We start from the raw sequence: 24612 nt of genomic DNA on the forward strand, positions 1-24612 counted from the left end.
ACCGGCTATCGGCAGTCTTTCCCCCTCCCTCCCCTTCTTCCGCCGCCTCTGTCACTTACTCCGGTACCTCTCTCACAGAGAGGGAACCAGGGGAGGAATCCTGCCGCAATGTTTCCCCTGCCTTCCCAAGAGTTTTCACCCGCCTAACCTCTCTCACTGTGGCCCCAGAGTAACGCGCACACTGTGTAATAGAAGACCCGGGAGGCTAGTCTGCAGAGTGCATGCACTTGGAGAAAGAGCAGGGAGCTTGGCGCCTCAGAGTACGACACCGTTTTGGTGAGCGGCGCCATTTTGGATCACGATCGCAGTGGAATGCATATGTGTTCCAGCAGCCATATTGTCCCCGGAATAGGTAGAGAGGGCTGACATGCTGCGGCGGAGCAGACATAAACAGGGGGACTTCCATTAGGAAGTGTATGGAAGAGCAACCGGAGTAGCTGCCTCAATTCTACAGTGAAACTAGCTGCAGTGTTTCTCAGCTAATGCACACCACTTGCCTCCCATGTGATATCAAATGGCTGAAGGTAGGCCAGTGGGATTATCACAGGAAGTGTGGAGCTGCACCATTTTGACACTCGCGCCTGAGTTTCCAGCGGTTGCGTTCCAGGCGCCATTTTACTTAATTCGCGCCTGAGGTGAAACGCTGCTCGGAGTAATGCTGGCAAACCGAGTGAGTCTTTTCACTGCGTTCCTTATACCTTTACAGGTCCCCAGGGACGCATCTGCCATCATAACTTCAAGACAGGAGGTTGTCTTGAGAGGCAGCAGCTAGGCACATAGGCTTAGAGTCCTTCCTGAGCACTTGGCTACCCGCCCTCGCTACCTGTTCAGCAGGTATCATAGGCACTGCCTTGGCAGAAGGTAAGTCAGGGACTTATTCCCTAGGGCGGAGGGACAACAGTAGTGGCAACAGCGCAAATAATTTCATGTGCACAAAATGATTGATGCCAGGGGGTCAGGGCGAACCGATCTGCAGACCCTGTGTCAGGGGGCAAGGAGCTGTAGCTTCTCCAGAGGGTCTTCCCACTCCTATGGCAGGCCAGTCGGGGAACACCATTCAGAAATACAAGTTACACAAGAGTGTCTCGGCACTTCCTCAGACACACCTGCCCCCCCTCTGGGCAATCTAGCCTTCACAATTACTTGCTTCACTGCAGAGCTTACCCTCCATCACTGAATAATTCAGTGATGCAAAGCTGTAGCCAAGCTGGTCAGAACCAGCGGGAAACGCAAAAGACCAGAAGGTTGAAAGGGTATAATATCTAAATACCCGGATAATATCAACATACCCCCTTAATCGGCTCTCGGCAAGAGCGGATTCATCACAATCGGAAGGCGAACTTCCGCCATTCGATATGTCCTCTGGGGAAAATGAAGAAAATGAGGACGCCAAAGTCCGCGAGGGGCAACTTGATATTGACAATATCATAAGGGAACACTAAGGTACTTAAAGTCATGGACCAACAAGCACAAACTGCGAGTCTATTCGAGAGACACCAGGTTCCATTCACACAAGCAACGTCTCTGCAGCATACAGGAGTACTGGAATTCGCCAGAATGAAGATTCTGGCTACTATAAAATTCCAAATCCTATCCTTTTCCCAGAGACTTAGTGGACAAGTGGTCAATGCCCACAATGGTTGATGATCCAGTATCTAGGAGCGTGATCTGAATCCATGGTCAAAGACTTAATGGAGCGCGTTTCCAGATCGGAACTGATGCCTTCAGCATAGTCCATAGCAGGAGCACCCTCGATACAGCTCACAGACCACTATGGCTCAGGGCCATACAGACATGGGCCAAAGTGCCCCGTATGAGAAATTCTCTGGATTCTACTCCAATCTCTTCCTGCTTCCAAGAGAGATGGATCATTCAGACCAGTCCTCGACCTGAAATGCCTCTACAAATACATACTTTCCATACGATTCAAAATGGAGACCTTACGTTCTGTGATTCGAGCAATGGAAACGGAACTACTAATAATGTCAAGGACATCATCGCTTAATGAGTATTGCCTTCAAGAACCATCACTATCAGTTGTTCCTTTCCAGCTGTCACCCTCCCCCAGGGTCTTCACCAAACTGATGCAGTGACTGCAGCCTCCTTAAGGCTTCTAGGAATCTCAGTGACACCCTACCTGGAAGATCTCCTGCTGAAGTCCAGGACAAGGGAGAATTGCAGATCTACTGCTCCAAGACTTCGGCTGGACCATCAACCGGGTCAGCCCAGTCTACTCCTAAGCCGCAAGATGACATTTCTGGGTCTAGCGGTTACCCTACCACTAGATTAATGGATGAGAATAGGAGATCGGGTTAACAAACTCTTACTTCCAGCATCATACCGCTCACCTGGCCATGAAGGTATTGGGATTGATGGTTTCCTCCATGGGGTTGGTGCCGTTCGCACGGATACACCTGCTCCCTCGACAAGCCAACATCCCTTCCGAAGGGAAGGGAGATTCTCTCTCTCTCTCTCTCTCTCTCTCTCTCTCTCTCTCTCTCTCTCTCTCTTTCTCTCTCTCACTCTAGCCAGCCTACAGGGCTGGGTGGACAACCTATCCATAAAGGGTCTATGGTTCTCTTCCGAAGCAAAATTTCCCTTCTAACAGTACGATTGGTTCTCTATCACTGGACGCACCAATACATACAAAATCAGTAAGAGTACAGAGTGACAATTCCACCACAGTAGTGTATAGGAACCCGCAGCAAAGCAGCTGTAACGGAAGCTCAACTTGGTAATACTATTTGCCATTCATGTCCCAGGAATGGACAACACGAAAGCGGACTTCCTCAGCCGGAACCAACTGGATCCAGGAGAATGGGAGCTTCTCCCGGAGGTATTCTCACAACTGGTCAGTCATTAGGGGCGATCCCAGATCAACCTGATGGCCTCTAGAACCATTTGCAAGGTGAAGAAATCTTCGCTTGCGGAATCCGTTAGCAGTAGGGGGTGGATCCCATGACTCTCAATTGGCACTACCAGCTTGCCTACATTTCCCTCCTTTACCCATGTTGCCTCAGGCCCTCAAGAGGATCAAATGATCTCACTACACTGTGAATGTAATAGCTCTGTCTTGGCCCAGAAGAGCATGGTTCTCCGATCTTCAAGAAAGGTCAGCTGCACAACCAGTACATCTAACATCCAGGAACGATCTCCTGTGTCAGGGGCTCATAGTCCATCACAATCTGGGCCCATTCGCTTGACAAGATGGCTATTGAGGCAGACATCTGGTGAAAACGAAACATAGCCGAATAGGCCATGCCTCGATGTTTCTTTCGCAAACCCGCCTCATCTAACGCTTTTCATAAAGTATGACGTAGCTACTGGAACTGGTGCCAGGAGGCACAGATACCCTTCCTCGAGTGCAATATTTAAAGAATCTTATCCTCTCTACAATGAGGTTTTTAGTTGGGTCTCAAGCTGAGCTCATTGAAGGTACAAGTATCAGCACTGTCGGCCAGGATGGGATCTCAACCTAGTCTGGCAAGCCTTAAAGGACCCTCCTTTCTAACCACCGGGGACCATTACGGACAAGTGGCTCATTGGGAAGGTGGTGTTACTAGTGGTGGTTTCATCGGCCAGAAGAGTCTCAGAGCTTGGTGCCTATGTGAGCCAGCTTACTTAGTTTTCCACAAGGTTAAAGCAGTTTAACACACACTCCCATCGTTCCTATCCTAAGGTAGGGTTTTCTTCTCACATGAATCAGGAAAATGTGGTACCATCACTTTGATGTTCCCAAGGGCTGTGTGTAATTCCAAAGGGGCCTCCAAGAGGCATGGCAGCATCTAAGACTTCTCTGCGTGTTGGTGGATGGAAATCATCCGTCAGACCTACATCTCCAAGGGAATCACCACCAGAGGAGGGGAGAACACATTCCACCTGGGCATGACGCGAATCAGCATCCCTGGATCAGATCTGCGGAGCGACCACCTGGTCGTCTGTTCGCACATTCTCCAAAATTACAGTCTAGATACCTTCTCCCTCAGAGGTCCCCTTGGCCGCAAGGTGTTACAATCTGTGGTACAATTATGTGTCACAATCTCTCTCGCTCCCACCCTGCTGTTCGTGGGGCTGCTTTGTTAAATCCCCAGCTGTTCCCTGTGTCCCCCTGAGACGACAGAGTAAACAGGATTTTTGATACTCACCGTTAAATCCGTTTCTCTGTAGTCAATAGGGGGACACAGGGCTTCCCGCCCCGCGGTGAGATGTTGACCACGTTGGTCCATGAGGGGATACTTCCTGAGTTACCACTTCTGATAGTTTTTATTATATTGTTCAGCAGGTTCTTTGATGCAAACTGAATCGGTTGGCGTACCACCAGGTTAAGTCAGACAATAAGTCACGCCCCTTTAATTATTCAAGTGTCCTGCCTCAGGAGGGTGGAGCTTAACCCCAGCTGTTCCGTGTGTCCCCCTATCGACTACAGAGAAACGGATTTAAAAAGTATCAAAAATCCTGTTTTCTCTCATGTATTTATCTCCCAAGCCACTTTCAGTCACCTATTTCTATTTGCTTCTTCTTTACAGGAGAATTGACCTTTAGTTGGTTTCAATGCAAGAATGTAAATCTGTGCTGGTGTGTGTCCTAACCTCATTGTGTCACCCCTCTTCCCCATGAGTTTCCCCAGTGCTGATCTCGGGTCCCTGATCAGCCATTGCCTACCCGCCTATAGTATAGGAGTCTCCCACTCACCTGTTTTATTTTATTTTTTATAATCTTTAGATGTAATCGAGCTGAAAGTCATGCTGGAGGATGCAGACGATAGGAAGTTTCCAGAGAACGATCTGTACCGCAAACTCCGTAATGCTGTTAAGGAGGCAGAAACCTGTGCATCTGTTGCCCAGTTGCTACTCGCCAAAAAACAAAAGCACAAGTATGAATTGTTTTATATATGGTACACCCTGTGTTTTCTTTGTTTGCAAAGAATTCTTATACTGTACTGGATGAAACTGACACTTTGCGTAGTAACAGGTGGTGTCAGCATGTATCATTGGCCTTTGGATTCCTCACGATGGAAATAAGAAATGCTAAACATTCCTGAAATATTGTCATGCTGTTTTAATGCCCCTTCTGTTTACACTTCGAGATATGTTTGTTTGGGACATGGCAGGTTTTGTCGTAGTCTCCTAAGTGTTTATTGTTTTGCAGCAGATTAAATCCAGAATATGGGAAGACTCGCACCAAACTCACCATGGAGGAGCTTAAAGCCTTTGTGCATCAGCTGTTCAGCCTGCCCTGTGTTATCTCTCAGGCCCGACAGGTTAAGGTGGGTGGAACCTTGGAGCTAAAATAAGCAAGGCCAGTTATGCATTGTGCTTGCTGGCTAGGTTTGATGTAGAGATATCCTCCATTCCACAACAATGAAATGTGGCATACCTTGAATATAGGATCATAGGGAGTACGATGCACCTTTCTTTGAAAGACCACGATGCCTGTGGTCTGCTTATATAACATTGCCTATAATATAAAAATTCGGACCTTGAAGGCATGGGGCAGTTAATAAAACAAATGCCTTAGATGCAGCCATCTGTTCTTTAAGTTGTGTGCCTTTATTCCTCCAACCATTGGGGGAGCCATTCCATACCCTGGTGCGTTGCCTTTCATTGAACATCAGTTGATTACTTCATTATGGTTTTTTCAAAATGGCATAAATTAAAATTTTCAAGTATTGACAGTTTCTTTTCCTCTTTTATGAATCCTAGAATCTGCTTGATGACGTGGAGGAGTTCCATGAACGTGCTCACGAAGCCATGCGTGATGATATCCCCGACTCCAGCAAGCTTCAGGCACTCATAGACCTTGGCTCCAGCTTGTATGTGGAACTTCCAGAGCTGCCACGATTAAAGCAAGAGCTTCTGCAGGCCCGCTGGCTTGATGAGGTTCGGCAGACTTTGGTAGAGCCTCACAGGGTTACTTTGGATGTGATGAAGAGACTTATCGACTCTGGAGTAGGTCTAGCCCCACATCACGCAGTGGAGAAAGCAATGGCAGATTTGCAGGAACTGCTTACAGTATCAGAGAGGATGGAAGAGAAAGCCAAAACATGTCTGCAAGCCAGGTAAGGGACATACTGATAACAGTTGTCTACCAGATTTAAATGGTGTAAGCACATGCATTTTTCTTACCATACTAAGATTATTACTTATTTCTCTTTGCATTTGTTGAAAGATAATCATTGCATTTGTGTTCAGTCCAGTGGCGGATATCTTTAATTATACATTCAAAATCCACCAATGGCAACCAGGTGGGGTTTTTAAACTCCTGGCCCTTTAGCCATGGTGAGCAGCACCTCCTATCATGCCTCAGCCGCTGAGACTTTCAGATTCGTACAGTCAAACTTTCCTTTCCTCAGGTACATCAAATTGATTTTTATAAGCAATGAAAGAGTTCACTGGTGTATTTTCTACGTCTGAAAATGATATGATATGTTAGCCAATCATTGTAGTGTGGTTCCTTTAGGGCCATGATTGGAAAGGGAATCTAGAAAGAATCAGACTGGATAAAAGTTTAATAGCATTAGTCAACATTCATGTCAAGTGATTGATTAAGATCACAACTGAATCCCGGTAAGAAATGGGATGGTCACGCATTACAAGGTCGAAGGCGAATGGAAGCCCTCCTATAGCTCTTTCCCAGACTTCATTTGTGGAATACCATGGGGATGTTTGTGATTTTATTCTAAAATGCAAGATTTTTTATTGTCTTTTAAACATTATTGCATATGTTTTTACAGACTACAGCACAGCATGGGAGGTATTGAGAGCATCATAATGGAAGCCAAGAACATCCACGCTTTTCTACCCAATGTGCTAGCTCTAAAGGAAGCCCTACAAAGGGCTAAAGATTGGACATCCAAAGTGGAGGCCATTCAGGTATACATAGAAACATGGGGTTCATACTTCAGACTGATCTTATACCTGGGCTTCTCCAACAATTGGACTTAACTTCTGTTGTAGTCCCACTTATATTCCACATTCACCAATAGGTTGTTGTTATCTTTTTAATTTTCTTAGAGTGGCTCTTACTATGCGTACATAGAGCAGTTAGAGAACCTGCTTGTGAAAGGCCGCCCCATCCCTGTGCGCCTTGATGCCCTCCCTCAGGTGGAGTCCCAGGTTGCAGCAGCTAGGGCTTGGCGAGACAGAACAGCCAGAACATTCTTAAAGAAAAACTCCAGCTATACACTGCTACAGGTGAAAATTGTGACTGTTTTCTCCCAGTTATGTAGGCAGTATGGTCTCTTTCGCTTTCTTTCTCCCTTCATCTCCCCATCACTCTTATTTGCCTCACTAACTGATATCCTTCATTTTTGTTTTGCATTGTTCCTCTATGTCTTGTAAAAGATGGCTTCATAGAAAATGCTACTATAGAATTGCCATTCTGTATTCAGTTAAAGTCTTTGTGCTCAATCCTGTATTTGATGAAACCCAATTATGATGAAATAATCGCATACTTTTTTCAATTTTTTGTAAATAAGGTGATGAGTCCACGAACTGATATTGGTGTGTACGGCAGCAGTCGGAGTAAGAGGAAGAAAGTCAAAGAGTTAATGGATGAGAAAGATTTGGATCTGGATTCCATGAGTGAGCTTGAAGAACCAATGGAAGAGCCCCGGGATGCTGCATCTGTGGTAAGGCATTCATTCTGGGACGTGGTCTTCTGAACTGCAGTTGTTGCACGCTTTGTATTAACAGGCCACTAAGCCTTGATGGTTGTTCACCGTCAAACAACTAGTTGTTTTCAGATAGATCACCAGAAATAATGACTTTTTCAAATTACTTTCTATTTTCTTTGTGTCATAATTTTTCTAATATTGAAGTGTAAAGTGTAATTTTTCACCTTCTACAGCAGCTCTGGGGGGGGGGGTCGCTGACCCTGTAAACTGTTCTAAAGTGATACATTTAGCTGACACATTTCTTATCTTTGTCCCTACTGAGCGGAATCTCTGGGCTTCATTACAGGCAGCTGTTAGAATTGATACAATAGTTGCTAATACTCCAGAGATGCTGCTGAGAAATGTATTAACTAAATGTTGCAAAATTGTAACAGTTCAGAGATTGCGCCTGAATTACTGAGCTGCCAGACTGAAACATCAGAAACGGAATTTAAACATTAAACTTAGGTTTTGGAAAAACAGTAAAAAATAAATAATGGAAAGTAATTGAAAAAAAGTCTTTATTTCTGGGGAACCATCTGAAAACAACTGAACTGAAAAAAGTGTTTGGAAGGTGAACAACCGCTTCAACGCTTTTTGCTAGCTTCTGTAAAGATGTTATTGACTGTTTATAGAAGTCATTATAGTTTGACTCCTTCGCCATACCCTTCCTTAAAGGGATACTGTCATAGGAAAACGTGTTTTTTTCAACAACAAAAAAAATCAATTAATAGTGCTGCTCCAGCAGAATTCTGCAGTGAAATCCTTTTTTCAAAAGAGCAAACAGATTTTGTTATATTCAATTTTGAAATCTGACATGGGGCTAGACATATTGTCAATTTCCCAGCTGCCTCCTGTCATGTGACTTGTGCTCTGATAAACTTCAATCACTCTTTACTGCTGTACTGCAAGTTGGAGTGATATCACCCCCCCCCCCCAGCAGCCTAACAACAGAACAATGGGAAGGTAACGAGATAGCAGCTCCCTAACACAAGATAACAGCTCTGGAAGATCTAAGAACAGCACCAAATAGTAAAAGCCAAGTCCCACTGAAACTGATTCTGTTACATTAAGTAGGTGAAATAACAGCCTGCCAGAAAGTAATTCCATCCTAAAGTGCAGGCACAAGTCACATGACTGGGGCAGCTGGGAAACTGACAAAAGCCCCATGTCCGATTTTAAAATTGAATATAAAAAAATCAGTTTGCTCTTTTGAGAAATTGTTTTTGGAAAAAACATGTTTTTCCATGACAGTATCCGTTTAAAGAGGAAGTAAAGTCTAAAATAGAATAAGGCTAGAAATGCTTTGCAAGACCAAGACTGTGCACATGCTCAGTGTGGTCTGGGCTGCATAGGGATTGTCATAAATGATCAAAACAGCACAAGTCAAATAATATCTGCCAGAAGTCGATTCTGCAAGACTGATTAATAACAGGATTTTTTGATACTCACCGTTAAATCTGTTTCTCTGTAGTCATAAGGGGGACACAGGGACCGATGGGGTTAAGCTCCCTCCTCCAGGAGGCAGGACACTTGGTAACAATTAATTAAGGGGCGTGCCGTACTTGGCTTAACCCCGCACACAGTGCTCAACACTCAGTTTGTTCCAAATTTTAACCATATAACTGAACTATAACTTATGACAGAATGAAAGACCAGGGATTATCCTGGACACGACCATCTGGTCAAAGGCTCGTCCTAGGGCGGGTAGCCCTGTGTCCCCCTTATTACTACAGAGAAACAGATTTAATGGTGAGTATCAAAAAATCCTGTTTTCTCTGTCGTCTTAGGGGGACACAGGGACCGATGGGGACTTAACAAAGCGGTCCCAAAACAGCAGGGTGGTACGAGCCAATTGAACCGAATCAGTGGAAAATAGACTGCAACACTTTGCGACCGAGGGAGGCCTCAGCCGACGAAGTAGTGTCGAGTCTGTAGAATTTAGTAAATGTATGAACCGAGGACCAGGTAGCCGCTTTGCAGATCTGATCCAATGAGGCAGCATTGCGCCATGCCAATGAGGCTCCCATTGCTCTTGTGGAATGAGCCTTGACACCTTGTGGTGGTGTTCTACCTTTTGACAGGTAGGCTTGGCTGATGGTTTGTTTGATCCATCTGGCGATGGTAGTCTTTGATGCTGGTAGACCTTTGCGAGGTCCGGTGGGAATAACAAACAGAGTCTGAGATTTCTGAAAGGGCTTTGATCGTTCAAGGTACCACCGGAGTGCTCTGACTACGTCTAGATTGTGAAGACGTCGTTCCTTGTCATTATTGGGATCTGGACATAATGAAGGAACTATGATTTCCTGATTGATGTGGAAGGAAGACACAACTTTGGGTAGAAATGAAGGAACTGTCCGTAAAACTGCCTTGTCCTTGTGGAACACTAAAAAGGACGGATCACAGGATAGTGCACTCAGTTCAGACACCCTTCTGGTTGACGAGATTGCCACTAGGAACACAGTCTTGTAAATGAGCCATGTGTCGGAAATGGAACTCATTGGTTCGAATGGAGGATCGAGTAGGGCCTCGAGCACGAGATTAAGATCCCAACCCGCGACAGGCGGTTGAAAAGGAGGAATAACATGTGCCACTCCTTGCAGAAAAGTCCGAATTGTGTCCTCTGTTGCAAGTCGATGTTGAAAAAGGATAGACAATGCCGACACTTGTACCTTTAATGAACTTTAGTTTTAGGCCTAACTGTAGACCACGCTGTAAAAAGGACAAAACTCTAGGTATGCTGAATTCTAGAGGGGGCATGTTGAGCTCTTCGCACCAACTGTAATAGGAATGCCACACTCTGTGATAAGACTTGGAAGAAGTGGGTTTACGTGCTTTTAGCATTGTTGAAATAACTTCTTCTGTTATCCCTTTTCTTCGCCAGATGGATGCTTCAACAGCCATCCCGTCAAGGCGAACAGTCCGGGATTTGGATGAGTCACTGGATCCTGGCTGAGCAGGTCTGGCCTGCATCGTAGTTGGATTGGCTGGTCTATGGACATCTCTTGCAGATCGGAGAACCATGTTCTTCGAGGCCAACAGGGAGCTACCACAATTACTGTGATGGTTGATCTCCTGATCTTCTTGAGGACTCGAGGTAACATCGGAAGGGGGGGAAAGACGTACGCCAGGTCGAACGACCAAGGCTGAATCATGGCGTCCACTCCCACCGCTACTGTGTCTCGGGAACGAGCAAAGAACTTTTGAACCTTTCGATTGGCCCTGGATGCCATGAGGTCGATCTGTGGGTAGCCCCAGAGATTCACTAGCTCCATGAATGCCTCCGGATGAAGTTCCCATTCGCCCGGATGTACGTGATTTCGGCTGAGAAAGTCTGCTTTGATGTTGGACACTCCTGGGATGTGAATGGCCGACAATTGTACTTGATTGGTTTCTGCCCAACTCAATATTGTTTGCATTGTTTGTGCTTCCTTTAGTGCAACCTTGCTGCGTGTTCCTCCCTGCCGATTTACGTACGCCACTGTTGTGACATTGTCGCTTTGGATGCGAACTGGCTTTTGGTGTAGGCGTTGCGACCAATGGAATAAGGCTAGTTTTACTGCCCGCAATTCTAGTACGTTGATGTGAAGTTTGGACTCCTCGGGAGACCATTGACCTTGTGCAGATAGGTTGTTCCACGTGGCCCCCCAGCCCTTGAGGCTCGCATCCGTGGAAATTACACTCCAATCCGGACTCGCCCAGGATTGGCCCATGGCCAGGTTGTCCATTCTCAACCACCACAGAAGAGACTCCCTTGTCGTATGTGAGAGATCGATCACTCGTGACAGAGGACCTCCTTTCCAGGATGACAAAATGTTTGCTTGTAAATCCCGTAGGTGAATCTGAGCAAAGGGAACTGCCTCGATGGTTGACACCATGAGTCCCAGAACCTTCATTGCCATGTGGACAGTTGGTCTCTGGTGAGAGAGGAATGACTGTACTTGATCTCTGATCTTGTGCTGCTTTTCTAGTGGAAGACATACCATCTGTGTCATTGTGTTGAATTCCAGGCCTAAGAATATCATCTGGTGGCTGGGCTGCAGACTGGACTTTGACCAGTTGATGGTCCAGCCGAAACTCTGCAATAGTTGGATCGTCATGCAGAGATCCTCCTTGGCCTGTTCTTCTGATCTGGCCTTCAGGAGAAGATCGTCCAAATATGGAGTCACTGAAATGCCTTGTAGTCGTAACGTTGCTGCCGTTACCGCCATGAGCTTGGTGAACACCCGGGGCGCTGACGAGAGTCCGAACGGAAGTGCTACAAATTGAAAGTGTTGATTCGCGAATGCAAATCGAAGGTATTTCTGATGGGGGATCCAAATTGATACATGAAGGTATGCGTCCTTGATGTCCAAGGACATCATGAGCTGTTCGTGCTCCATGCCTCGTATCACAGATCGAAGCGTTTCCATCTTGAAACGAATGGACCTGATAAACTTGTTGAGCAGTTTGAGATCTAAAATTGGTCGGAAGGACCCGTCCTTCTTTGGTACTATGAACAGATTGGAGTAGAAACCTGAGAATCTCTCCGGCTGTGGTACTGGTACAATTACTCCAATGTGTCGCAGATTGGAAACGCATTGTAGGAATGCTCGTGCTTTTTCGGGATGCGATGGAACCCTGGACATGAGGAATTTTCGGGGGGGTGGGTTTGTGAAGTCGAGATGATAACCTTCCGTGACTATCTCGTTGACCCAAGCATCTGAAGAATGATGTATCCATACCTCCCGGAATTGTAGTAACTTGCCCCCTATTTGTTCTAGCGATTCCGGAGGGGGTGCCCCGTCAGGCTGAGGTAGACTTATCTCCTGCGGGCTTCGTGAAAGCTTTGTTGGACTTCCACGGCGTGCGACCCTTATCGTTGGTCTTGTTACGAAAGTGGGAAAGTCGAGGTGGACTGTACTTGCGTGTATAACGTCCGCTTTGGCCACGAAAAAACTTTCCGCGCCTGGTTGTCCCCATAGGCCTGCTCTTTGCCTGAGGAAGAAAGGTGCTTTTCCCCCCTGTTGCCTGTGAAATGATCTTCTCAAGTTCTTCACCAAACAGTCGTTGACCTTTAAAGGGCAGTTAGGTTAAGGATTTCTTGGAACTTAGGTCAGCAGACCAGTTTTTAAGCCATAAGGTTCTCCGTGCCGCTATGGAAAGAGCTGAAGTTCGGGCTGTAATCTGTGAAATATCCAGAGTAGTGTCACAGAGATAAGCGGACGCCTCCGCAATTGTTTGCGCAGAGGACAGTAGGTCAGTTCTGGGCACTCCTTCTTGAATGTCTGCAACTAAAGATTCTGCCCATGCTTGAATAGCTCTGGATACCCAGGCTGAAGCGAGACAGGGTCTTAGGGTCGATCCAGAAGACGTGTAAATAGCTCTTAGAAACCCTTCTAGCCGTCTATCCGATGGATCTTTAAAAGCCGCTGCGTCAGTTACCGGTAGTGTGGTAGATTTTGATAATCTGGACACTGGGGCATCCACCACTGGAGGATTGGTCCACTTTTCCACAAGCTCCTTGGGAAAGGGGTAGGACTTTGAAAATTTCCGTGTAGCTTGGAATTTTCTTTCTGGATTATTCCATTCATCTTGTATCATATCAGTCAGCTGGTCATGCGATGGAAACACTGTTGCGGACTTGTGTTATCTCTTGAACAGCCTAGATGTCTCAGCTTGCTTTTGTGCTTGTGAAATATTAAGTACTTCGAGCACTTTTTTAATGATGCCATCCACATCATGTTGGGAATCACGGTCTCTCTCACCGTCTTGATTTTCCTCTTCTTCTCCCGAGGACTCGCCTGAAGGTGGTATTTCGCCTTCTGATTGAGAGGAATTTTGTTCTGCTGACGACTCGTCGGAAGATACATGTGCTAATGACTCGGCCTTAGAGTCATGAGAGCGCTTGCCACTTGGTCTGTGACTAAACTTAGCCAAGGCTTTTCCTAGTGTATCAGCAATGGCTGGTAGTCCTTGTAAGGATGCTAAGGACTGAGACAGTTGAATAGCCCAGGGAGGACCTGGTAGATCTTGTACTCGGCTGGGCCCCGGCTGTATAGAAGGGCTTTCTGACCCAGAATTTTCTGTCTGTGTCTCTGTTGGAACAGGATTGTTCGGTGAAGCCATTGGAGCCCCCTGCCCCATTGAACAAGACCTGCACAGTGGCTCACTCTGACCCCCAGGATTTTTTGATTGACACTTTCTACAAGCAAAGTAAGTCACCATTGCTGTTGTGGGTACTCTCCCCCCTGCCCTAGTGAATAAACCCACTGGCCTACCTTCTGCCATTGGATATCACCTGAGTGGAGAGTAGTGTGCGAGAGCTGAGTCAAGTTCCAGCTGTTGCAACTTTAAGTATGGAGCGCAGATAGTCTCCAGCTACTCCTCTTGTGCCACCACCTGAGCTCTGAACACTGCAACCAGTAGTGTGCTTCGTGGGACTGAGTGAGACTCTCCCCTGTGCGTCCCGCCGCAGCCTGCCAGTCCTCTCTGCTTAATACGCGGAGACAAGATGGCCGCTGGAACGCATATGCGTTCCAGCGCGAGCGCAATCCAAAATGGCGCCGCGCGCCAAACGGAACAGAGCTCTACAGGCGCCGGACTCCCCGCCCCTCCTCCCAATGTGTGCGCTTCACTCATGCCATCTCTCCCCACCGTCTGGCCTCTCGGTTCGCAATGCGCAGAGTGCGCATTACCAGGATAGAAGCCAGCAGGGTGAGTACCTGTTTGTACTCTGCTGCAGGGAGAGAATGATCAAGGCCTTCTTTCCCTTCTGGTTCCCACACTGAAGGTACGGGGGGAGCACAGAGCGCGGTTGAGGAGCAGAGGAGGGGGGGGGGATAGAGGGGGGGGGTTTACAGCTGGTGCCACCGTAGCAGGAAGGTTACAGGCAGGTGCCAGCCTACTTACCCAATGGTAGGTTCACAACGGCCAGACCCTCTGCCAACCCAATGGAAGCCAGGCACTGTCTGGATGGTCGGTATAGCCCTCAGGCTAGGTAGTGACCCCGGTGAATGTTACATGGTGGGGGCTAACCAAAAGGATACAGGCAGCCCTGTTCCTGGTATCACCCCGGGTGCCAGCCTCAGCTAGCCGAAGTAATCCTTCCCCACAGGGGAAAATCCAACCTCCTGGTAGCAGGACACTTGAAAAACTGAGTGTTGAGCACTGTGTGCGGGGTTAAGCCAAGTACGGCACGCCCCTTAATTAATTGTTACCAAGTGTCCTGCCTCCTGGAGGAGGGAGCTTAACCCCATCGGTCCCTGTGTCCCCCTAAGACGACAGAGAAAATCAGAATATGCAGACTGCACTGGGTCCTGTGTTGTCATGTGATCTACTGTGGATTTTATAGTTTTTGTATTGTTTAATACAAACTTTCTCTAACTCTTCAGAACCAGTGGCTGCAGCAAAAAAATCTTCCAAATAGAATCCCAGTTTATCTGTTTAAATCTGGCTCCATGATTTTTGTCCCTGCAGTTGGAGTTGGAAACAGTAAAGGGGATGTAAAGGCAAAAATAAAATCCAATACAAATCTCTACACAGTCGCCGACTGCTCTACAGGGAAACAAACAAAGCTGCTTTAGTTCTACATGGCTGGGAAGTAAGGCCGGGGCTCCCCCTGCTGTTCACATGTATCATTGTTTCCCTGCAGAGTAGTTAGGGACCGTCTGACAATTCCTATCCACAGCAGTAAATGAAGGAAGAATTTCACTGCATACAGTCAGGTTTCTTATAAAAATGGTACAGATTTTTTATTAAAGTATATTGTAGATAGGTTTAAAAAAGTAAGAAAAGTAAAAATGGGGTTTTATTTTTTTGCCTTTATATGCCCTTTAAGTTTGCTCATAGCCTGTACTGAGATATAGCATAAATCTAATTTGTACTAAGACCACTATGGTTGCTAAAGGCCTTTACAAAAAAATATTTTAAACCATGTAATTGTAGGTATTTTCCTGTGCTGCAGAAATATAGTCACCCTGCCACTTGATCAGTTACTGAACAATTTTCTGAACTGACAAGTAACTGTGTTTTTTTATACAATAGGTTGCAGTGTTTAAAGACATGGAGCACAAAGAGGTGGATGCCATGCGTTCTTTGAGGTCGGCTAATCTGGTTAAGATGACGGTAGTAGATCGCATCGAGGAGGTTCGGTTCTGTGTGTGCCGGAAGGCAGCTAGCGGCTTCATGCTGCAGTGCGAGCTTTGCAAAGACTGGTTCCACAGCACCTGCGTTCCACTGCCCAAAACAAGCTCTCAGAAAAAGGGCTCCAGCTTGCAGTCCAAGGACGTGAAATTTCTCTGCACTCAGTGTATGCGCTCCCGAAGGCCGCGCCTAGAGACTATCCTCTCCCTGCTCGTTTCCCTGCAGAAACTACCTGTGCGGTTACCTGAAGGAGAGGCCTTGCAGTGCCTAACAGAACGAGCCATGAGCTGGCAGGATCAGGCAAGGCAGGCTCTGGCCACAGACGAACTGTCATGTGCTCTTGCTAAGCTTTCTGTTCTGAGCCAGCGTATGGTGGAGCAGGCGGCACGTGAGAAGACGGAGAAGATCATTAGCGCAGAGTTGCAAAAAGCTGCAGCGAATCCCGATCTGCAAGTAGGTTCTTTTGTTAATTAAAGGGATACTGTCATGGAAAAAATGTTTTTTTTCCCAAAATGCAGCAGTTAATAGTGCTGCTCCAGCAGAATTCTGCACTGAAATCTGTTTCTCAAAAGAGCAAACATATTTTGTTATATTTAGTTTTAAAATCTGACATTGTGCTAGACATATTGTCAGTTTCCCAGCTGCCCCCATTTATGTGACTTGTGCTCTGAAAAACTTCAGTCACTCTTTACTGCTGTACTACAAGTTGGAGCGATATCACTCCCATCCCTCCCCCCCCAGCAGCCTAACAACAGAACAATGGGAAGGTAACTAGATAGCAGCTCCCTAACACAAGATAACAGCTTTCTGGTAGATCTAAGAACAGCACTCAATACTAAAATCCAGGTCCCACTGAGACACATTCAGTTACATTGAGTAGGAGAAACAACAGCCTGCCAGAAAGCAGTTCCGTCCTAAAGTGCTGGCTCTTTCTGAAAGCACATGACCAGGCAAAATGACCTGAGATGCACCTACACACCAATATTACAACTAAAAAAAAATACACTTGTTGGTTCAGGAATGAAATTTTTTATTGTAGAGTGAATTTAGAAATTAAAACGACATCATAAAAATCACGACAGAATCCCTTTAAACAAAATCTTTAAATCTCTGTGTATATGATTTCCATAATTATAGAAGTCTTGACCTCACCTCTAGAGCTAAATCATTGACTTCCTCTATTACATGTGGCCTGTTCTGATCCAATCCTATTACGATATACCAGAAGGGGGTGTGGCAATCAGTCCTGGGTGTGTGTAGTATGGTATCATTGATTCATAAATGAAATTTCAGAGCAGGGGCAACTCCTTAAGGAGAGAAATCCTATATAAGTCATGCCAGTTTAGGTGTTCCCCTGTATTATGTACTCCTCAGCAAGAAGTCTTTAGTTCATGATGATTTAAATGGAAAGGGATAGCAAAGAAGCTAAGAACAATATTCTATACAGTAGCAAAAAAAACTTCTAGCAAGGTTACAGTATATTTCAGTAGCTCCATTATTTAATATCCTGTAAATGAGTGATTTGCAGCTTGTGGTTCTTCAGTTGTAAATGAACTGCAGCTCCCAGCATCCCATCTGGGGGTTCTTCAGCTGTAAACAAACCGCAGCTCCCAACATCCCATCTGGGTTATTGCGGGTAACCACAGGGGCTGAATTCTCTTTGATTTTCAAAAATGCTTCAACAAATGTTCATTTTACAGGGTCACTTGCCAATTTTCCAGCAGAGCTCCTTTAGCCGGGGGCTGTCCAGCTTGGCTCCATCTCCCCAAATGCCTTTAGATTACGACGATGAGGAGACTGATTCAGATGAGGATATAAGGGAGACGTACGGTTATGATATAAAGGTAACTAGCTTGCTATGCTGCATATTATTTTGCTTCTTTTACCACTGTTAGAAGTCAAAAGCCAAGCTCTTTGTGCAGCTATTTAAATATTTACAGGAATGACTTTGTTTGTTTAACAGTAAGTGGCATCAGATGTTTGGACATAAAGCAGCCTGTGGGGAGAGGCCTTAGCTACTCATCCCTTGCCAACCTACTTGCCTTGATTGTGAATGGGTGAGGTTGACTGCTGGTCACTGGGGTTCACCTACAATTTGAAAGGAAAGGCACATTATCATAGAACAGGATACGAAGAATAACAAACTGCACTTGTTTGTATATATGAGGTTGCCAACACTTTCTTACTTATTACTGGTGCAACACCAGCCTGCAGCCTCTGCAGAGATCAAAAACCGTACATACCTGTAGTTACTTAAAGGGATTCTGTCATGATTTTTATGGTGTAGTTTTTATTTCAAAATTACACTGTTTACATTGCAAATAATTCACTCTACAATATAAAATTTCATTCCTGAACAAGTGTATTTTTTTATTTGTAATATTAGTGTGTAGGTGCATCTCAGGTCATTTGCTGGTCATGTGCCAGCACTTTAGGATGGAACTGCTTTCTGACTGATTGTTGTTTCTCCAACTCAATGTAACTGAATGTGTCTCAGTGGGACCTAGATTTTAGTATTGAGTGTTGTTCTTAGATCTACCAGGCAGCTGTTATCTTGTGTTAGGGAGCTGCTATCTGGTTACCTTCCCATTGTTCTTTTGTTTGGCTGCTGGGAGGAAAGGAAGGGGGATGATATCACTCCAACTTGCATTACAGCAGTAAAGAGTGACTGAAGTTTATCAGAGCACAAGTCACATGACTGGGGGCAGCTGGGAAACTGACAATATGTCTAGCCCCATGTCAGATTTCAAAATTAAATATCAAAAAATCTGTTTGCTCTTTTGAGAAATGGATTTCAGTGTAGATTCTGCTGGAGCAGCACTATTAACTGATGTATTTTGAAAAAAACATGTTTTCCCACAACAGTATACCTTTAAAGCTCCCTCTGATTGTAGGGTTTCCCTCAGCAGTCTGAGCTCTACATACAAATTATTATACTCTGGCCTTATAGTAAATTACCTGTAAATTTTAAGTTTGTCAGAGGCTTTGAATGCTGCACTTTCTTTACCAAAGGAGTTCAGTTGTCTCTTGTTTACATAGAGATTTTGGTGCTTTCTCTTTCAGGACAGCGGCAGCATCAAATCTTCAAGCAGCCTGGAGCCAAACCTGTTCTGTGATGAGGAGATCCCAATTAAGTCTGAAGAAGTTGTGAGCCACATGTGGACGACGTCCTCATTTTGTGCTGAACATGCTTACTCCTCCGCCTCCAAGAGCTGTGTCCAAGGTGAGCGTTCTGAAAGTCTCATGCATGGTGTCTTTAGAAGACAGAATATAGGGTGTTTCTCTGCATTTCTGCAGATGCTGGTAACATTCCTTCCTTGTTTGTTGGTTTCAGGCACCCCACGGAAGCAACCCAGGAAAAGCCCACTGGTGCCCCGCAGCCTAGAGCCTCCTGTGCTAGAGCTTTCCTCAGGAGCCAAGTGCCAGCTGGAGGAACTTATGATGTTGGGAGATCTGCTGGAGGTATCCCTGGATGAGACTCAGCATATCTGGAGAATCCTGCAGGCAACACACCCACCCTCCGAGGAAAAGTTCCTGCATGTCATGGAAGTATGTGAAGGGATGCTAAAGATGACCAGAGAGGGAGGTTTCACTGCTTTGAATTATGTGTAAAACAGTTCCTTCTAGTGACGCTGCTCATAAGGGTCACTGTAATAGAATGTCCCTACTACAGGCCACTGGGACTTGGGCAAATACTGCCTCTGTGCTTAAAGGATAAGTAAACCTTTAAAATAAGTGAATGTAAAATCAATGAGGGGGCTATTCTAAGCACTTTTGCAATGTACGTTCATTATTTATTTTGTTTTTAATACCAAGATATTAAAGGATACACGTACTGTTAATATGAATGAATTTTGTTATAACAGCACCACCTGCTGGTCATTTTCCCACCAGTCTAACCACCAAGTAGTAAAGGAAGTCGACATGAGAAAGAAAGAGGCTGCTCTGATGTTCTTCTGCTTAGACAAAGAAATTTAAAACTTTCTCAAATCTTTCCTAAGCAAAAGAACATTTTGTTGTAACACAATTCATTCATATTAACAGTACATGTATCCCATAATATCTTGGAATTAAAAATAAATAAGTAATGAATGTACATTGCAAAAGTTCTTAGAATAGCCCCCTCATCAATTTTACATTCACTTATTTTAAAGGTTTATTTCCTTTAAACATGGGAGAGCAGCTCAGAATTACAGCAAAAAGTGGTCTGCTTATCCCATCTAAGTATTGATTTTAAGAGTCTGTCTAACTAGAACCTTGCTACTGTATTTGCAGGATGATAGCCTGGATGAGAAACCAGTGAAACTAAAAAACTCGTCAGAGAAAAAACGCAAGAGAAAGTTAGAGCGAGCAGAACTGCTCCTGGCCGAGGGCAAACAGAGGTCCAAGGAACTGAAAAAGCTGGATAAGACCAAAAAGAAAAAGCTGAAATTGGGGCACGACAAGGCCAAGGAGTTGAGCAAGCTGGCCAAAAGACTGGCCAAGGAGGAGGAACGCAAGCGGAAAAAGGAGAAAGCAGCAGTTGTCAAGGCTGAACTTAGTAAAGAAATTGCTGAGAAGAAGCGAGAAAAGAAAGTGCTCGATATCCCGTCTAAGTATGACTGGTCAGGAGCCGAAGACTCAGATGATGAGAATGCAGTATGTGCTGCGCAGAACTGCCAGAGACCGTGCAAGGATAAGGTCAGTATTTCTATTATTTTGGGTTGGGTCAGTCTCATCAAAGAGGATTTTTTTAATGCTTCTGCCCTAGTCCGCATTAGCACAGGAGGATGGGAGTGTAACCACATCTCCTTCTCATTCCCTTTTATGCTCACTTTAGTCTTGACCAATGGAACACTACTTCACAATCACACAATATCTGATGTAAGGCCATCCAGTGTGTAGCCAGCTTTATTCTGCCCATAATCAATAATCTATAGTTAAAGTTTCTTTCAGCAGTTTGATATGTGTTTAAACAAGATATTCAGGATCCATAATGGTGAAACCTCATAATTAAAGAGATACTGTCATGGGAAAACATGCATCAGTTAATAGTGCTGCTCCAGCACTAAAATCTGTTTTTCAAAAGAGCAAATTGATTCTTTTATATTTAATTTTGAAATCTGACATGGGGCTAGACATATTTTCAGTTTCCCAGGTGCTCCCATTCATGTGACTTGTGCTCTGATAAACGTCAGTCACTCTTTACTGCTGCACTGCAAGTTGGAGCGATATCTCCCCTTCCCTTCTCTCCTCCAGCAGCCCATCAGCAAGAACAATAGGAAGATAACCAGATAACTGTTCCCTGGTAGATATAAGAACAACACTCAATAGTAAAAACCCAAGTCCCACTGAGGCCCCTTCAGTTACAATGAGTAGAAGAAACAACAGTCTGCCAGAAAGCAATTCCATCCTAAAGTGCAGGCTCTTTCTAAAAGCACATGACCAGGCAAAATTGGCTAAGGTGGCTGTCTACACACCAATATTACAACTAAAAAAAATACACTTGCTGGTTTAGGAATGACATTTTGCATGGTAGAGTGAATTATTTACAGTGCAAACAGTGTAATTTAGAAATAAAACCTACACCATAAAAATCATAACAGATTTTAAAGGCAAAGTCTGTCTGATCCAACTGAAAGAGTTCAAGTCTAAGGGCAGAGACACACGGTCAGGTTAGGGGAGATTATTTGCCTGGCGACAAATCTCCTCTTCTTCGGGGCGATTAATCTCGCCGAACTGCTTCCCTTGTCTTCCCGCTGGCTAGAATGAAAATCGCTGGCGGGATGGCCTCACGAGGAAACTTCGGGGGACTTCGGAAAACGAAGTGCTCCGATTGCCATCCCACCGTCGATTTCCATTCTAGCCGAGGGGAAGGCAGTTCGGGGAGATTAGTCGCCCCGAAGAAGAAGAGATTTGATGCCGGTCCACTATTTGCTATCGTTCTCTGAAACCCTACAAATTTCTGCAGCTTTCAGCTCATCCTGTTGCATTTTAATTTCTGCAGGTCGATTGGGTGCAGTGTGATGGGGGCTGCGACGAATGGTTTCATCAGGTGTGTGTGGGTGTCTCCTCGGAGATGGCTGAGAATGAAGACTACATCTGTACGAGCTGCAGCAGGAAGCGGGTGCAGAGTTCAGGCCCCCCTTGTCCACCCTGCCCTTCGAATTTGACTTTCTCCCCTGGTTTCCCTTTGTCTCCCGTTGAGGTTAAACAGGAAGTCAGCTAGCACAGCAGATAAGATGGAGCACTGACTGGTTGTTTCATAACTTCCTACCGTTTAGTCTATCAGCCTCTGCCTACTTCTTCGCAAAGGGGGGGATGTGTTTGTTTTAGATAGTTCTTTCGACACTGAGCAAGCCCTGGTGCTGTTCAACCTCTGCACCAGTCGAGTCCAGTGATGCTGAAGGAAACAAGACATAAACGCACATAAGGATGGAGTAGGTTCGGTTCCCTTTCTGTAATCCAAACTGCTCCCACCAGCAGAGGAAAGACTGAGTATCCAACTCCCTAGATGCCTCTCCCAGTAGTACATGGTAGGAGTAGCTGTTCCTGGCATTAATAAAAATCGTCTCCGGTAGAGACATGTATCTGTCTACAGATCACTCAGGTTCAGTAGCAGATCTATATCCAGGCCCAATGATATGCACTTCCGATTCAAGGATCCACATTAATGCATCAAGCAGTGATTTAAAGCCTTCTAATTGATTTTTGGAGTATTAAAAGCTGTGCATCCCTGGCGTGGCGAATAACTACAGTGTCACCTTTTGGGCAGGACAATTATGTTTCAATCTAGTTACAGCCCAATTTTATTCCTGTTCCTTTCTGAGCATGACACAGGTATCCCTGTTGATTGCATTTTATAAACTCTGATGACCCGAAGGGTGATGAAATTGCAGCATTGAAGGAGAAGTGGTGCCAACTGGAAAATGGCTGCTGTGGGACATTGGCTTGTGACATCCTGAGGAGGAAAGAAAAGCCTAAAACGAGACTTGCTTTTCATTTCTGACTACTGTGTAATAATAGATTTTTCTCCCACACTCCTCACTGTGTGTCTGATGTCGGCCGTATTTGTTTTACATACCTTTCAGTCCTTTCTTTGTGCTAAAAGAACAGGACCTCTCTGGTGTTGTCCGCTACATTGTACTTAAAATGCAGGAGGGAGTAGCTCTAGAAATTTCCACGAGTAATGAAGTGCCCTTTGAAGAATACACCTGTGTTTAATCTCCTGATTTCTTATAATGTTTTCTCCTGCAGGGGGACCATGGTACAACGTTTAATACTTCTAAGCTGGCCATGGTGGTACTTGGTGGGCAAATGACCTCACAGTCCTACCAAAAAGACAATTAAAGTAGACATGACAAAGACAGGGGGTAAACAGATGACATCCACCCAATGGGGCTCTGTTTGCCAGTGTGGTGCGTGGATTCCCATCCAGAGCTCAATTTCTGTATCACGAGTACTTCTGAGTCATAATCGCCTGACATGGAGGTAGTTAACCGTTAAGTTCAAAGTTTAAAGGGTCAGTATAACCTTTGGTATAACACACTAACGTAAAGGGGCATTATTTCCCCTTGTTCAACAAAAGTGCAATGAAAATGCATCAAACTAAACATTTTATCTAGTGTTTTAATCGTAAAAAGGGCAAGGGAGGGAGTTGTGCACTGTTAATCTTATTATCTACCTTGCAAGGACCAATCATGCAGCTTTAGTTTCTCTGTTTGCCCTGTTTAGCTTAAAGGAAGAGTAACACCAATAAATCAAAGTGTTTTAAAGCAATGACAATATAATGCAATGTTGATCTGCGCTGGTAAAACTGGTGTGCTTGGTTCAGAAACACAACTATAGTTTATATAAACAAGCTGCTGTGTAACCAATCAAGCACAGGATACACAGTAGATAAAAGATTAGTTCTGAAGGATCCCATTGTATACTATAGAGCTTATCTGTTGTGTATCCTATGCCATTTCTCCTTCAGAAATTTAAATGACCGTCCCCATAGCTAAACATCAGTTTGTTTCTATAAATTATTTTGGAAGCAAACACACCAGTTCTACCAGGGCAGCACAATAATACATTATATTTTCATTACTGTAAAAGACTTTCGTTTTTTGGTGTTACTGTTCCTTTAAGAAATGACAAAAACCATAGATTTTTTTCATGATTCAAAAAGCATGTTCAGCACAAGCCCTAGTTATAGATATAATTCATGTGATTTAGTTGTATAATCACATTTACTTTACAGTGCTACGCAATATGTTGGCGCTATATAAATGCATGTTAATAATAATATTGCACTCATGTTGAACAATGGGGTATTTTGTTATGTTACACAATGCCCTGTTCTAATTTAAGTTAGTCTTTATTTTGTATTGTTCACTGTTAAGCTGGCCATAGACGCAAAGTTCAGATAGTACGAATCGAGTATTCGTACGATTCATCCGGCGGAGATCGGTCGTTTGGCCGATCGGACAGGTTAAAACATTTCTGTCGGCTGCGGGTAATATCTCTGCATGTATTGCCAATTGTGCGATTTTCAGAGGGAGACTGTCACTAGTCATAACTTTCGTACAATTGCTGTCAGGGGCAGAACATCGGCTGATCTATTCTTTTCTACTTTATTTGACCGGAATGGTTAATGGCAGGTCGGGAGATGGGGAAGTTCAATCGTACGATGATCCGTACGATCGGAACATTGCGTCTGTGGCCAGCTTTAATTATTAGCCTGCCTCTTTTCAGCTTTCAAATTGGGGGTCACTGACCCCTGCAGACAAAAAACTATTGTTCTCTGAAGCTACATTTATATTATTACTTATATTGTTACTTTTTATTCCTTACCTTTCTATTCAGCCCCT

The 24612-nt window shown here is 44.8% G+C and overlaps 1 protein-coding gene across 3 annotated transcripts in view; it reads left to right on the forward strand.

Annotated features, from left to right (window-relative positions):
* The window catches only part of LOC108704575 (lysine-specific demethylase 5A), a 46838-nt gene extending 23870 nt beyond the window's left edge, over positions 1–22968 (forward strand). Inside the window, exons 17-28 of one of the 3 annotated variants that reach the window (XM_018241152.2) lie at positions 4723–4873; positions 5149–5266; positions 5703–6058; positions 6734–6872; positions 7014–7193; positions 7478–7630; positions 15680–16231; positions 17479–17622; positions 18842–19001; positions 19113–19327; positions 20054–20458; positions 21765–22968. In XM_018241152.2, the coding sequence (XP_018096641.1) occupies positions 4723–4873; positions 5149–5266; positions 5703–6058; positions 6734–6872; positions 7014–7193; positions 7478–7630; positions 15680–16231; positions 17479–17622; positions 18842–19001; positions 19113–19327; positions 20054–20458; positions 21765–21986 (2795 nt within the window). In that variant the 3' untranslated portion in view covers positions 21987–22968. The remainder of the gene's footprint in view (positions 1–4722; positions 4874–5148; positions 5267–5702; positions 6059–6733; positions 6873–7013; positions 7194–7477; positions 7631–15679; positions 16232–17478; positions 17623–18841; positions 19002–19112; positions 19328–20053; positions 20459–21764) is intronic. The other 2 variants (XM_018241153.2, XM_018241154.2) reach the window with 2 other exon arrangements.
* Positions 22969–24612: the final 1644 nt, after the last annotated feature.

Source organism: Xenopus laevis, chromosome 3L (genome assembly GCF_017654675.1).
Source record: "Xenopus laevis strain J_2021 chromosome 3L, Xenopus_laevis_v10.1, whole genome shotgun sequence".
NCBI lineage: Eukaryota > Metazoa > Chordata > Amphibia > Anura > Pipidae > Xenopus > Xenopus laevis.